Raw genomic sequence first — 16,097 nt, 5'->3', positions numbered from 1 at the left:
TATATATATATATATATATATATATATATATATATCCCTTTTGATTTTGGATATTTTGACGTTGTATACCGTTGATTTTTGTAGAAGCGCAATATATATTATAGATTTATATACTATATACTCTTGGATTTGCTACTCATGGATTACTGATAATCATATTTGTAAAATAAAAAATGTATTACCATCGCTCATAAAGTTTTGATTATATTGACTCCTAGAGCCTTAGTAAGTTGCGTGTTTTTTTTATTTATTATTTACTTATTTCTTAAATATATAAAACATTTAATTCTCCTAGTACATTCACATTTTGTTTTTTTTTTTTGTTTTGTTTTTGTTTTGTTTTTTTTTTCAATCCCACATTTTATCTTACTTAAGCCAAATCCTAAATATTTTTTTTATCATAATAATAAATCTTAATAAATTTATCGAAATTTGCTAATTTATAATCATACCTGTCAAAATAACCCGTAATTGTGAAGTACTCCCTCCGTTTTTTTTATTTGCATTACTTGGTGATGCGCGGAGTTTTAGGAGAGTAACATAATATTGTGAGTGGGTGAATAATTTATCATATAACTAATATATTACTTAATAATGCGAAAATTTAATTGTATAAACGGAAAATAAAGCTCCTGAAAACATGTTGTGCTTTTTTAAAATAACTAGTTTTACATTTAATAAAAATTTAAATTTTAATATATATATATATATATATATATATATATATTAATATTTAATAAAATTTTTAAATATATATATATATATAATGTTGGTTTATATATACTAGTTTTGTGCTATTATTAATAAAAATCAATTATATATTATTAATAAAAATTTAATTTTTGATAAATAGATCTGGCTAAAAGTTTAGCTTTATATATTAGTTATATGATATGATATGATTATTGATTTTTCCTAATAAAAAAAATTTACATTTAATTGTTATTGAACAGAAATCATGTAACATTTTTTTTTAAAAGTTAAAAGAACAAGGTTTTAGACCTTTTGTGAATAAGACGTTTATTTCTACATATTGTGGGATGGATGGAATTATTGATACTCAATACCAAAAGATAAAGCGGAAAATATGTGAAAATTCTTGTGAAACATATGACACCAATAAATCAATTTTACAAAAAAAAATAAAAAAAAAAATAAAAATAAAAAATAAAAAATAAAAATTAAAAAAAATGCTGAAGACTAAAAGAGTATCAATGTATCATAATGAATTCCTATTTCTAAGAAAATACAAATATTTTGATAATTCCAAATATGTTAACATCCTGAAGGTACGTACGCAGTCCCAAACTTGTTTTCCTAAGCTAGCTTAATTGCACATCTTTTTATTTATTTATATATTTTTTTGGTGATTATTTTAATTTTTTTTTTTTTTTGGGCATAGTTGCACCACTTGCACAATTGCACTGGACTCTGAAGTACAAAGTACATTTACAACAGCTAATCCAACAATAAATGACATACGCGCTACTTTTTCATCCGCTCAAAAAAGGATTAATCATGTGGATTTTTTTTTTTTTTTCATTGAAAAAAAAAAGGTATTCTCTATTTATAGCAATAAAATAGTGACGTGTTAAAAATAAAAAAAATTAAAAAGAAAAAAACCAGAAAATTAAACTTCAACCCGAAAATTCGAACAAAAAAAATAATGTGAGTAACCAAATGGAATCATTAAATTACGTTTGTCGAAAGTGCATATAATTGACCTGAACTACAGGTTTATGTAGTTGGTCGAAATCACAGACATGCAACTTGTAAATACGACTGTATCTTTTATTGGAGTACAAAATTATTATAGGCCCTTTTCATGTCATCATATGCAAGTTGTAAGGGATACCCTAATCAAATTAACATATGTAAATTGTGTATTTTGTAAGTACCGTGTTTAAGCAAAGATGGGACTGATCGAACTCAATAATTGAAATATTGAATTGAATAAGCATGCATGAAAGTTTTAGATATGGTTTCAAGTTGACAAAAATTCGATCTTAATTACTTGAAATACATTTACAACAAGAATGTTACCAATCCAAAAAATTCAAATCACACTTGTAATCCATATAAAATTCTGGACAACCTAAATAAGAGCAGGAAAGTTTAGTCTACAAATTAGGTCAAGGAGATTCCATACTAAAACCATGGCAATAATAAAAGTAATTTCTCTACCTTATAAAGTGGAACCATCTTCTCTTTTTCTCCAACATGGGACACTCACAACTGAGATACAATAGAATTCAACAATGTTTGTAAAATACGTTAATATCGTAATTGCTTACTTCATATTAAAACATTCATAACTTGCTTGTCAAAAAAAAAAAAATGTAACCAAGGGCCTATTCTGATTTATTAAATTAAACTGAACTGAACTGAGCTGAATAAAGCTAAAATGAATATTTTATGAGAAAAGGAAATTAGAAATTAAATTGAACTGAACTAAAATTAAGCTGAAGAGAACTGAAATAAATATATGAAGTAATCAGGAGGGTTGAAAAAAAAAAAACTGTTGGAGCTTATATATCTCAAAACTGTTACCAATTAGTATTATATACTCCTGGAGTACTATGGATCATGGTACTCCATATACAATATGATTGTGTTATTTTGCCTACACTTTATGTTATTTAGCTTAAATCTTGTGTTATTTTGTTAAAACAATATGTTACTTCGTATTTACTTACTATTATTTACTTCAATCTCAACTCATGCTATTTAACATAAAATAACAGGAACTTATTTAAAAATAACATATATAAAAATTAAAATAATAAAAAGTTCACATCAAAATAACATTAGCAGCGTTGAGTTAGTTTTAAGGAATTGTAAAGAGAATCAAACACTTCAGGTATTCGGGAGGTATTAAATTTCTTGACATGAACACATTTGAACTGTTAAATGACTTCAAATCGATTGATATATAGAAAACCCAGAAAATTGGAAGAAGAAAAGAGGAGAGAGAAAGTGTATTTGATTTTGAGTTAGCTTAGAGTAGCTGAGAGAGGGAGAGAGAGAGAGAGAGTGAGTGTAGGAGGTTAATTTCTGGAAAAACTAGAAAACTGGAAGAAGAGAAGAGAGAGAAAATGTGTGATTTTGAGTTGAAGTAGCTAAGAGGAAGGAAGAGAGTGTGCGAGGAAGATGACCGAAAAAAAAGGTGAAATAACATATATATAAATTGAAATAATAAGAAGTTAACATTAAAATAACATGTATCTTATTAACCCGGAGTACCTTGTGCACGGTACTCTAGGAGTAAGATAGAATTTTCAAAGTGTTACATCAAAACTAGTCATTATCAAAAAAGGAAAAAAAAAAAAAAAAAAAAAAAAAAGTCATAACAAGTACCAACGCGCCTATTAAATATCCATCTGTAAACACGTGGCATCAAGGTTGAATAGTCGGCACCCACCCAACTATTACAACTAGCTTTGTGCTTCATTTCTCACTCACTCCTTCCCTTCTTCTTCTATAAATATCTCCTTTCTCCTTCCTTCTTCCCATTTCAAACTTCACCAATTATCCAACTAAATCCATTTTAATTATTTTCAAAACCCCAAAAAAAATTAAAAACAAAATATCATGGTTCTATTTCTCAAGGCTAAATCTTGTACAAGAGTTACCGATGAAAAACGGTGTTTAGAAGATTGCAAGGAGTACATTTACAAGGCTGATAACGATGAATATAAGGATGGTGGTGCATCATCAACTACATGTACGTTTTTAACTGTTTGGAGGAAGTCACTTTTGATGAGTTGTAGTGGTTTTACCGTTATTGATTGTACTGGTAACTTGATTTACCGTGTTGATAATTACCGTGGGAGACCTGGTGAAATTGTCCTTATGGATGCTTCTGGAACATCTATTTTCACTACGCGTCGTCATAAGGTAATTTATTACTACCTTTGTTTTTTTTTTTTTTTTTTTTTTACATGTTTTGACTTTAGCACTATTCACATGCTCTTCTTTGACCGTATTTTGTGATTTATACGTAATATAAAATATAGTCATGTGGGATCTTGTTAGACTCTTCATTGTATATATTTTCTAAATATCAACTTTTTATAACTTTTGTTTATCGGTAACTAAAGATATTAACGTTTAGATTTATGCATTGGCAAACGTGACTAAAGAAACGTGTCAACTAAAAAGAAACGAAAGAAGTATAAGGTTATTTTATTATTATAAGGTGATTTTCTTTTTGTGTGGATGTAGTGTATGAAAGAGAATGAATATAGTGGTGAGGTTGTTAACTGTCGGTAAAAACACGAATTCTTATAGTAGTTGTAGCCTTGTAGGGTAGGTTATATTTGGACTTTGAAAGTGTTTTATGGATTTACATTACCATCTTTCCTAGTCATGTATAGTTTGCATTATTGTATGTAACGTAGATATTCTATAGGATTTATTCTATAATAAACCTATTGTTTCGGGATATTTAATATATTTACAATTAAATTTATGTATCAGTAAATGTCTCACTTAAACTATTGTAAGTATTGTAAAACCAGAATATGAAAATGTGGCGGATTTCGCTTGTTACAAAACGGGTAAAAAAAATGGTGTTCGGTCGAAAACTAATTTTTGATTTACCCTTATTAACGCCTACAACCAAGCCAAACACCAAAATAAGCATTATTTTGAGGGGCCACTATGCAATTATGCATTTATCACTGTTCAACCTCATGCTTACAAAGTTACAAGTTACTTCTAAATGGCTATTATGACTTTGTTGCCGACTTTGTAACATTATCATTCCAAAGAAGCAACTCAAGCAACTTGTTCCACGGAGCACATGTTAGAACTTGAGTATGTCGCGGTTGAATTTTACATGCTAACCTTAGTCCTTATCTCGTACTTTACCTGAAATCAAATCTCGTTTATTACAAAATGTTAATTGGTTTAGTTCAATTCAATGTAAATCAAGATGTGAAATCAAATCTTGTCTATATTATTTACATTTTTTTAACGGCTATCCCATTACAACAATTACAATGTAAAGTAAATATAGTTTTTTCTTTATTATTGGGACAGTATGAAAACTTGTACATAAAATTATTACCCTTTATTCGTTTATTGTACTACGTAACGCATTTGATATAGGTGGAAAGAATAAGACCTTTGAGTAATCGATTTTGGTCCATAGGATGCATAATTCGTCTATAATTGGCTCTCTCTAGAAGTAAATAAGAAAGAACATATTCTACGTATCTAAGAGATTGAACAAGTTTTAAATTGTTTTGATTAACTCTTAGAATTATTTTTTTCCTGCATAATTTATACTAATACGCATTCTAATCAAAATTATTCTTTGATGAACAGACGATACGACTAGTGGACGATTGGCTAGTATACAAGGGTGATGCTAGTGATCATCACAATTCCAAAACATTCCAGAAAAACCAGCCTATTTGTTACGTGAAGAAGAATGTTAGCTTACTACTAGCAAATTCCAATGTACTTGCACATGTTTTCCTAGGGGCAACAACTAAAAATCCTACATATGTAATCGAGGGCTCTTACGCGCAAAGATCGTGTAAGATCATTGACAAATCCTCGAAAAAAGTTGTGGCGGAGATCAAGAGGAAGGAGGCCGCTAATGGACGTGCTTCCTTTGGTCTTGAGGTTTTTCAGTTGGTTGTATATCCAGGATTCAATCCTGGGTTCGCGATGACCTTGGTGTTGTTGCTGGATCAGATGTTTAGTTAAGAAAAAACGAATGTTTCTCTTTTAATTGTTGTTCTTGAGTGCCCCTCTGGTTTTTCCTGCCAAGACGAGGGCTGATTCCCCTGTTGTCTTAACAAAGTGGGATTGTTAAACTAATCAATGTAATCAGTCGCTAACCTGTTAACTGACCGCGATAGCTGAAGCTTCTTCAGCTAAGTAAAGATATATGGAAAATGCTTTTTTACTTGCATATGAAATTTATGATTTCCTTGATTCTTCCAATTTCTTGGCCTGTGATTCTGTGAATTACATTAATTGATTAAAAGGTGCGTGTTGTGGGATGCTAATTGTTAGACTCTGGCATCTTTAATACTAGTTATGTATATAGAGGGCATATGAGCCAGTTTAACTCAACAAGTCACAAGTGACTACTAGAATCCGGTTTATCGATTGATCTCAAAGACTAAGACTTCTAGTGCCTCTGTAGTCTGTATGGAGCTCCCCTTCAGCCCTTCCCCCCGAAACCTGGTCATCCTCCTCGAAACATGTTGATTGCAAAAAGGTCTCCCGATTTTTAACTACCAACTCTTGCAGGCAAGTTTCGATGTGTGTCTGGATAGTAAATTTATACGGATCTGGTTCAATGTGATCACTTTACCAGGTTACCTTGTGTAAACATGTAAATTAAATTGAAAACGTGTGCATCAATTTATATACAAGTAGATAACCACACTCAAGTCAGTTTGCTGGAAGCAAGACATTTTGGGAGGCAAATGCATTGTTTCCTGCTTCCTTAAAATGACAGATTTTTTTGCTTACAGTAACACTTTGAGCTTATACATCAATTTGGTCACACAGTGAGACTGTCTCATACAAGGCTTAACCATTTAGTGGAGTAAACGGGTTGGGAATTTCAAATATTATACAGTGTGGCCGAAAAAGCCTATTTACAGAAAGATCAGACATCAACAATTCAGTTATTCATACAGCACCTGATTAGTTATAATGCTTGCAATTCTGCACATAGGTAACTAATGAGAGATTAAAAATGGCAACAGACAGGAAAGAGGGAACTGAAATTACAATTGCCTCATGGAATGGCTCTGTACAAGGCAAAGAATACCCCCCAAGAAAATGGAACCTCTAAAATCTGTTAAGCTTATAATGTTACAACACTGGAATTTTGGGCCTCACTTCAAGGAGGACCCCCACCATCAATCCTGAGCTACACATAAACAACAATATATACAAACTAACATGTTCAGCTAAATTTCATATGCAGTCATAACTTCACAACAGATCTTGGTATTACAACGCGCAACTTCCCGATGAAAGCTGCTAGGTCTAGTCAAGCTAGCTTCTTGTCCTGTTCCAATCCATTGGCGAAACTTTTCTCAACTTCTGTGGGTTGTGATTACTCCTATCCAAAACCCTTGGAAGAGGAGGAGGAGGGGGAGCCATAAATTGTGGTTTCACAAAGTTGTTTCTAGCTTCTGTAACAGAATCCCTAGACAATCTGCTTGGGGATGTTCTGTTTGATCTTGGAGCAGAAACAGAACTCAGTCCTATAACTGCATGAATGTGACTAAATTCTTCTCGCCGTTCAACCACAGAGATTTTGGGCTTTTTTGAAGAAGATCCATACTCTATGCTCTTGACTACATGATTGACTAATGTCTCTGACTTGGGTGTCATAAACTCCTCGGGTTTTTCACTCGATCTTGACTTGCGAGCTTTCATGGATTTTTGGGATGGTTGTTTTGGCCATTTCAACATTCCGTTTGAAATCCTATTTGAGCTATCACTTGCAATGTCACAAAGCGTCCGAGCAGCAGCCAATACTCTGGGAGAATGCAGTGCTGCCAACAAGAACCAAACAATGATGAGAAGAGAAGCAACTGCACAAGGAAGTAATTTTTATGATGGAAAACCAAAGTTGGGTAACCAATCATCTACATTGTTTGAAGGTATTGAGCAGGTTTCCATTAAAAAAAGGTATTGAACAGGCAGAACAATACTTGCTCATAACTAAGAGCTTGTAAAATTGATATCAAATTTGAAAAGGGTCTAAATATTTAAAGCATGGCACATGGCTCACACCACAAGCCTATATGCTGTAGGCCTGACAAGGATTTATACAGGTGAAGAGGTGAAGCATAGATCTTAAGAGTGATGAAAATAATCATGCTTTTTAATCAATAGCCACATACCACTAATCTTGGAGTGCGTATTGCTTCCAGATTCTGCAAACACGTAACACACATCAACCCCAAACACTAAACACAGTGTAAATTTAATTAAAAAAGAGAAAAGAAGCGATGAATCCAGAAGGTCAATTCCACTTCCAAAAAACATTACGAGAGCTAGATTCTTACCAGAGGGTGGCAGACATGCTGTTGGACATGCAGCCGATGAAGAATTCTGCTGACAGCACAGTGGATTGACAGGTGCGGATGAACTTCTTTCGATGTCAGGAAGTTTGTACATTAATTGTCCTGCTGGAACAAGACTACTATCATAAGTGAGCGAGTCCAAGTCCACAAAAGCTTCATTGCCCCCTCCAATAAAACTGGCAGTGCTCCTTATCCTTACCCATCTACCTTGGCATGAGCTTTTATTCGATAATCTTACAGCATCATTATTAGATTTATGGTGCCCGTTAAAATTATGGGACCAGGGAAAAGGCGGCAAGCTAACACGATGAGATAATGTCTTGCCATTACGTGAATCATTAAGCTTTGAGGATACCACTGGCTTCACTGCATCCTGCAACAAAGAGTCCAAATCCTTTGGTGGAGGAAGTGCCAACCTTTCCAAAATATCTCTAGGTTGATACGATGGAGAATCCTTTTTGTCAGCAGGAGATTCAGCCTTGATAGACGATTCCAGATCCTGAAGAAAAAGAGCATGGTAATTAATGCATAAGGATGAAAAAGGTGACCACTGCCAAGTACAAATAAGCCATATTGTTACCATGATGTTTAAGCATCATCTATTTCAGCTGGGGATAAGGGACTAAGAAAAAATGATATTCTCCCCCATGGATAACTAATTGCTCTTTTAACCTTAAAATATAGTTCTTGTAAAAATCATGTTTAGACATTTTTATTAACACAAACAAGAAAACTAAAATAGCTTTCAGTAGCTACTTACCTTTTCACACTTGGGTAAACCTGCAGTAAGACTACACTCATCACCATCAGAACCATTTAACGAACTTGTGTTAGAAGGAGATGATGACAAAGGGATTTTCTTGTTCGTCTCGATATCCATCTCTTCTGCTTGTTTGGCCTGTTGCATCCCTGGAAGCCGAATGACAGAACAAGCCTTTTTAACAGAATCCAGTATATTCTCTGCCAGATTAGCTACTTTCTTCCCTTTATCTTTGTCAAGATTAGCACATTTATAGGTTCCATCAAGGAGTTTATCCAAAGAAATGTCATCCAAAAGTTTTGAGACATCATGTACATCTGGCTTGAGACCATAAATTCCTGCAAACAAATGTCAAAGGAGCATCCAAGTTAATATGCTAATACACATACATAGCAAGCAATAAACAAAAAGGCTTCTGCAAGTATAAAAGCTTTACTTTAAAGACAGCCAGAACTTGACCAAAAAATTAACCGTAATAACTGAGTATTTCCAGATTGATGTCATCCATTTTGAACAACCAGCAACTAGAATGTCCTACTAATAATAACGACTCGTTTGGTAAAAAAAAGGTGCCAGACAAAGTTTTACTTATTGCAGGGTAATTCGTTCAAACAGGATACAATCAAAGCTAAGAAACAATACACTACAAACAAGTCATATATAAATAGATTTTCTTCAAGAAGTTAGGAAATGTCATGCTAAGACAAGGCTTTAGAGGGTTATAGAAGAGAATTACAAAGTATTAAGAAAGCACACAAATACATGCCACCCTCAGAAAAATCTTTTTAGCTGGAGGTGATGGAAGATCCAAACCTCAGAAATTTTTTAGCAATCTCACAATAGAGATACCAGTTTCATACCAAAAACATTGCTTCCTCCACTTGTGGGACTGAAGTTTGTCAAGCCAACTTTCAGCGAAAATGGATCAAATTTTGCCTTCAGTGGAACTTTAGAACTTCTTCTATCACCCCTTCTGCCATTTATATTGTTCTTTTGTTTAACTGTCTGAGATTTGTCTACTGTAAAATAAATATGAACCGATATCAGTCAAACTACAAGAACATCATTGAGACAAGGAATAAGCTTACAAAAAAACTTGAATCTCAATCCTCATATGCCATAAATAAATTAAAACAATACAGACATCAGATTCATGCTAACTATTTTCCACATCAGACATAGTCAAGGAAAGAACCATCGGTTGTTGACTGTTTATCAGTTGACTTCACAGCAATGATAATTGATAATTGCTATCTTGCTGCTAGTCCAAAACAACACACCAAGCTCTAGAAAAAAAAAAGGAAAAAAAAAAAAAAAGGAATACAACACAGATGACTGTCTTAACCTAACCTCAAGAACCTGTTGAAGACATTATGTTTGAAAATTGCAAATCTTTTCTATTGCTTGCAATTGTCTAATCTCCAACCTAGCTGCATACGAATCATCTATATTTTACTCACTTACTACTAACTTAATCAACAAGATCAATGATGGTACAACATATCTAAACATCAAAAAAAAAAAAAAAAAAAAAAAAAAAATGGAACCAGCTCAAAGAGAAACTAAATAGAGAGTATATTGAAGCCTCATCTAACACAAACACCAAGCTTGACTTGAACAAAAACAAGTTTTTTTTTTGAGATCCTATATAATACAGCCAGAATTAGGCACCCTCACTTGACAAGAATAAATGAGACTATTGATAGAGTTTGAGCAATGGATGAAGAAGCAATATAGGATCCTCAAATACAGCAGAAAACAGTTACTAATATTTTCGCCCCACTCCGTCAATCTCAAAAAAATAACTAAGCAAAAGCTCGATATTCTTAGTTTGCTGCTAAGAAGGGCACATGCTCTTTAAAAAATTTATCTTAATGTTGAAACCAACTGATTCAAAATAAAAACCCAATCGGATTATGTACCAATAGAGATGTTGAGTAACTATGTCACACTACAAATGTTTGACAAGAAATCATACAAATCATATACAAAGAGATTATGCTATAAAAGTATATCAACAAAATGGCCAAAATTAAATGTAACTTTGTTTAAAATTATGGAAACGGAGAGAAACGGAGGGAAGGGAACAACTTCCCTCATTTGGATAGAGGGTTAGGGAAGGAAAGGGAGGGAGGGAGAGATCCACCTTTCCTTCTTAAATAAACATCCAATTTGAAGAAATCTGGTGAAAAAATGGAGCTCTTCCCTCTTTTACTCCTCCCCCCCCCCCCCCCCCACCCCTCTTCTCCTCTTCTACCTTCCTTTCCTTTCCCTCCTATTTTGTTATCTACACAAATTGTCAAAGACACATGAAACCCGCTAAAGGGTGAGCAACCTCAAATGAAATTCAAGCTCAGTATTCATATACATTTGCTTAGAGACAAGGAATATTGTATGAGATATGTCAAAGCAAAAAGGCTACACAATCATGAAAAAGTTAATATAAAGCTGGACTGAAATTGTCAAAATGATGCTCTAGAAATCCAACAGCTCAATATCCAAGTATCTGGTTAGCAGTTGTGAAGGGAAAGAAAGAGGAGGACAAAGGAGGTAAGAGAAAGGGATATGAGGGGATGGAAAGAGTGAGTTTTTATTTTCATTCCAATTCTTTCAACAATAGGAGTATTTGATTTATTAAAAGGGGACGAAATACGGATCCCTCTAATTCCTTTCGCTTCCCTTCCCTTCCCTTCTCCCGAGTCTTATCTAAATAATAGCAAATGTATCCGTTCCCTTCCCCACCAAATCTTTCTATCCAAACATAGTTTAAATCTAAATTCCAAATATTAAATACAGTCTCTCAAAAGCACCAAAGATCATTAAGCTTGATTGGGAAGCAACATTAGGATGTGACATACATGGTTTCATGACTATGAGTCTATGACATACCAAATGATAATCAAATAGATTAAACGAGCTATAAATAGACAATTTCTTGCAAAACCAGTAAACTATATTATCAGAAGCCAATCGAAGTTCAGGACTGGAAAGAAGAATAATGATTAAAAGAAAAAGTTCTCAAAACTACAGAAAACCTCGAGAAAGAAAAGACCCAAGACAGGCTTGACTGCTTGAGGCAGCGCATACAAGTATTTACTCAGGATTGACAAATAATTATCAACCCTCAGCAAAAGGTATATAAAATTAGTAATGGAATTGATGGGGGAAAGTCTTCCAATTTTTTACCGTAGAAAACTAGGAGATGAAAGACCCTGCGTTCTAAAGTAGACATCAGATCAAATTTGGAATGGACAAATAACTAAGTGAAGATAATTCATAAAAGAAAATTGATTCCAGAAGTTCCTTAAGTGGAAAAATGCAGTATATTTTAGTCGTGTTCACTGAAAAGTGGATGCACTGTTGCACTCTCAATCAACATCATGCTCCGAGCATCCATATCATGTCTAACTCATTTATGCGGTTAGAAATTCAAGGCATTACATAAATTTAACTCCACAAGAGTTCACTGATAACATTAACAGCCATATTTTCACACAAGTTACCATTGAAATTAAAAGGCATGAACATCAAACATTTCTTACTATTGTTTGGGGTAGAGAAGAAGGAGGGGAGGGGGACCCCTTAAACTACCTATAAAAGATCACTCATTTCAACTTTAGTGCTTCCTTCTGTTATGTACACAGGCCTTAGACAGTTGTTTTAAAAACAATGGATTAAGCACATATATGCACAATGCAAGTCATTAATCTGCACAACAGTATGCCTTCCATTGTGGATTACTTGCAAACGTAGAGGGTCAAAAATGAAATAATAAATAAAATTAATTACACTCAAACAAGCATATATAAAAAAGTCTTTCTATCATAAAGATATAGATGCTATCAGAAGCAAAACATTATCTTCCTTGTCAGATAGCAATGCCAGGAACAATATGGTTGTTCACACCCAGCACATTACCTGCATTGGAGCATTTCACTAGGTGCGAGCCAAGCTTATCTGACTCTGTCTTCACTTCGTCGGCCTCTGCATGAGACAAAAAACTGTCTGATTGCAACATTCGGGGCTTCTTAAACAAGCCACTTCCGTTTCTTGGAACCTTTCCCACCTTCCGTTGAATCTGTTTTCCTTCATATTCTGACATCAATATGGTAGAACCACTTGAAATCCCATCAACCAACCCCAAGGATACATCTTCTGTCGTTGATCTAGATGGAAGAAAATTGTTCCTGCATAATGCCGCATCTGATTTCTTCAACCAGGGAGGTGGCCCAGAAGCAGTGGAAGTACCTGGTCAATTTTGGAAAGCATTAGAGGATCTGAAGCATAAGCAGAAAATTAAAACTATAATTATTATCAATATTCTACAGATATTTACTACTCTATATGTAATAACAATATTCCATATTCAACTTGAAGACAGAAGCAATTTATCTTGATACTGTATGACATTAACACCAAAATAAGTTGGTTACATTTATTGCATATATTTTTGGAAAAATTGCCTAAAATAATCCGAACTTTGCCTCATTAGCCCAAAATAATTCCAACTTTCGATTATTTTTTAATAATCCAAACTTTAATATGCATTTGCTTTAAATGGTCCCAACCGGTTATCTAACTTATTATAGCAAGTTAATTGACAAGTGTTGGCATTTAATAGGTCAAAAAAATTAAATCAAAAACACCTTTCAAAATAATTAAAAAAAAATTAAAACCCAAAACCAGCCGGCAGCCACTGCCACCTCCGCGGGGCTACTGCCGCCGCCATCCCTTCCCATACCCCGTCCCATTTCCGGCCCCCTCCCGTTCCCCCGCACGGTTTCTTGCCCCACTTCCCTCCCTGACCCGAAACCACCCTCACCCACCCAAACCCGAAACCCTAACCCCACATGAACCGCAACCACACCCTCACCAGTCACCACTCAATTCACTCTCCTCCAATGCCTTCTACTCTTCTGCATGCCATGCCTTTCCTACTTTCCAAACCCAAATTTCCAATTTGCAACCACAAATTTTGAAGATGAAGATGAAGAACAGGTAATTGGGGATTATTTGATTTTCGAAGATGGGGTTTAGGATAGGATGAAGGTGTGGTTGGGTGGAGGTGGTGGTTTCGGGTCTTGGGTTGGGTTGGGGTGGGAGTGGTGGTTTCGGGTCAGGATATGGGTGGGGTGGAGATGGTGGTGGCTTAGGTGGTGTCACTAAGGTAGTGGTGGTGGCTTTTTTTCATTTGATTATTTTTTAAATTTTTGATTTTTTTTTTTTTTTTTTGGTTTAATATTTGATTAATTTTCTGTTTTTTTTTTTTTTTTTTTCCTCATTTTTGACCTGTTTAGCCGGTTCCAAGTCACTTGGGACTGTTTAAAATTAAAAGGGTATAAAGTTGGGATTATTAAAAAATAATCGAAAGTTGGGATTATTTTGGGCGAATTGGGTAAAGTTCGGATTATTCTTGGCAATTTTTCCTATATTTTTTTTTTTAACTTATCACGAACCAGAATTTAGCAAGAGTTATACTACGTATGATTTAAGAAAGCCTCATTGTCCTTAAAGAGTGTTGTCCATGTAGGCCCTACTACAAACCAAAACCAGTAAAAGCTTACACATGACCAAAATCTTTATATTAAGTTACATTATAAGCTGCATAAAGATAAATAATTGAGAACTTCATTGCTTAAACACAGAACAAATCCATTAACAGACAAAGGGCACTTGAAATCATAGCAGATAGAAGTAACTCACACAGCACAACAGACCATCAGAGTCCAAAAGCTTTAACACCAATGTAGCTTTTTATTTGAGGAAGTCAGAACAATAGGAGAGGGGCGCCAAGAAAATGAAAAGGAACTAACAGCATATACTGCATGGTCAACATCAGACACGTAGAATTTTACACGATAGCTACAAATATGATTTCTCTAGTATCCAAAAACTGATACATATCCTCCAATAAGACAGCTTCATATACCATAGTTTGAGCATGACATCATTTACTAGCCATTAACAATTTCAAGAGCTACATAGAGTTGCAACACAGCAAGCGATATTGAAGAAAATCAGACACTTAAACTGACAAAAAACGCCTATTGCTTGATATGATTCTACAATTGTGACAATCAAACCATGGGAAGACAAAAAAAGCAACACCACTCACAATAATACATGTTCAGTGGATCTGAAACATAGTCAAATACTCACATTAAGACAAAAAAGCATCTTAGCACACAATCACACCCGATATACCAATCCAAAAGTAATCGAATACTCAGACAATATCAAGCGATTTCGACAATAATGAAATTTATAAATATTAACAACAGAATTTTCTTCTCTGGTTGCCAATAGTCTTTTAGGAGAATATAAAGAAGCAGACTTTGTAAAGGTTAGCTCTCGAGGCTGACCCAGCTCAAATCCGGATTAGTCTTAAAATAGGCTCTAGATTACCAGGTGAGATACCTCAAGTCAATAATAATTACTGGGCATTTCTATATTTTTGATTCAGAACAACGACGAAACAAGATAAGATAATTAATTTCAATCCAAAAAAAAGTACCAAATTAGTAAAGTAGCCTCTAATTAAAAATCTCCAATCAACCCAATATACAATCAATCAATACTGAGCTGAAACACGCAACAAATCAATCAAAACACAAATAAAAAACAACATCAAAATCAAAAAATTCACCTCTATGATTATGTAAAGAGGTACTGCATTCATCAATTTTTGGACCACGAAAAGGCGAAACGGTGTCGGATTCACGAGCTTCTCCGTCAGTAGAACAAACCCTAGCTCCAACAAAAACGTCTGAACCCATCAATTTCGGCTTCGAAACATCCACCGGAATCGCCAGTTCAACAGCTTCCATCACCGCCACGTCATCATCACTCACTCACTCTCTCTTCCACTCAAACCAAACCACCACCAATAAATTCAATTCCAAACTCAAAAAAAAAAACCCTAATTACAAAGCTGAAACACCTCGGATCGGCGAAATCGAGGAATCGACGAAGAACAAAAACCCTAGGAGAGAGAAAATGGAAGGTCGGAGAACGATTTAGAGAGAGAAATCGGAGGAGAGAGAAAGGGGTTGCGGCGGAGGAGAGGCGAAATGGAGGCGTCTAGGGCAAGAAAAGGAGGGGGGTAGAAAGATAAGTATTTATAGTTTTCGGGAAAAGGGAGAAATGAGGGTGACTTTGGATTATCGGAGGGGAATTTCCCGGTGAGTTTTAGGCTGAAATGACGATTTTGCCCTTGATTACGTGGCAGGTTATTGGGGACGTGACGGGGATTTAATTCAGTGTGTAGG

General features: G+C 34.4%; 2 protein-coding genes across 5 annotated transcripts; one reads left to right on the top strand and one right to left on the bottom strand.

The window, feature by feature from the left end:
* The first annotated feature begins 3,515 nt into the window (after positions 1 to 3,515).
* Positions 3,516 to 5,926, top strand: LOC145567747 (protein LURP-one-related 17-like). The gene is made up of 2 exons (XM_081627117.1): positions 3,516 to 3,897; positions 5,332 to 5,926. Exons 1-2 carry the CDS (start codon positions 3,592 to 3,594, stop codon positions 5,716 to 5,718), a joined length of 693 nt encoding a protein of 230 aa, XP_081483243.1. The 5' UTR covers positions 3,516 to 3,591; the 3' UTR covers positions 5,719 to 5,926.
* A 792-nt stretch (positions 5,927 to 6,718) lies between these two features.
* LOC145567746 (uncharacterized) lies at positions 6,719 to 15,958 on the bottom strand. Of its 4 annotated transcripts, none has more exons than XM_081627113.1 (7): positions 15,476 to 15,958; positions 12,748 to 13,077; positions 9,690 to 9,845; positions 8,830 to 9,167; positions 8,052 to 8,568; positions 7,887 to 7,952; positions 6,719 to 7,535 (listed from the first exon to the last, which is right to left on the bottom strand). In XM_081627113.1, the coding sequence occupies exons 1-7, from the start codon at positions 15,654 to 15,656 to the stop codon at positions 7,030 to 7,032; spliced, it is 2,094 nt and encodes a 697-aa protein (XP_081483239.1). In that variant the 5' UTR covers positions 15,657 to 15,958; the 3' UTR covers positions 6,719 to 7,029. The 4 variants fall into 4 exon arrangements, with proteins under 4 accessions (XP_081483239.1, XP_081483238.1, XP_081483240.1 ...); XM_081627112.1 differs by having other exon boundaries at positions 9,690 to 9,848; positions 15,476 to 15,955; XM_081627114.1 differs by having other exon boundaries at positions 7,887 to 7,919; positions 9,690 to 9,848; positions 15,476 to 15,954.
* Between the last annotated feature and the right edge of the window lie 139 nt (positions 15,959 to 16,097).

Source organism: Chenopodium album, chromosome 11, assembly GCF_948465745.1.
Source record: "Chenopodium album chromosome 11, dcCheAlbu1.1, whole genome shotgun sequence".
In the NCBI taxonomy this organism is placed as follows: Eukaryota; Viridiplantae; Streptophyta; class Magnoliopsida; order Caryophyllales; family Amaranthaceae; genus Chenopodium; species Chenopodium album.
This window is presented reverse-complemented; position numbering and strand designations above follow the sequence as displayed.

Bases quoted from the DNA above. Each gene is read 5' to 3' on its own strand.
- LOC145567747 (XM_081627117.1), top strand. From the start codon at position 3,592: ATGGTTCTATTTCTCAAGGCTAAATCTTGTACAAGAGTTACCGATGAA. The intron at 3,898-5,331 runs GTAATTTATTAC...TTTGATGAACAG, and splicing joins TCACTACGCGTCGTCATAAG to ACGATACGACTAGTGGACGA.
- LOC145567746 (XM_081627112.1), bottom strand. From the start codon at position 15,656: ATGGAAGCTGTTGAACTGGCGATTCCGGTGGATGTTTCGAAGCCGAAA. The intron at 8,569-8,829 runs GTAAGTAGCTAC...CTTTTTCTTCAG, and splicing joins GTTTACCCAAGTGTGAAAAG to GATCTGGAATCGTCTATCAA. The intron at 7,953-8,051 runs GTAAGAATCTAG...CACTGTGTTTAG, and splicing joins AGCATGTCTGCCACCCTCTG to TGTTTGGGGTTGATGTGTGT.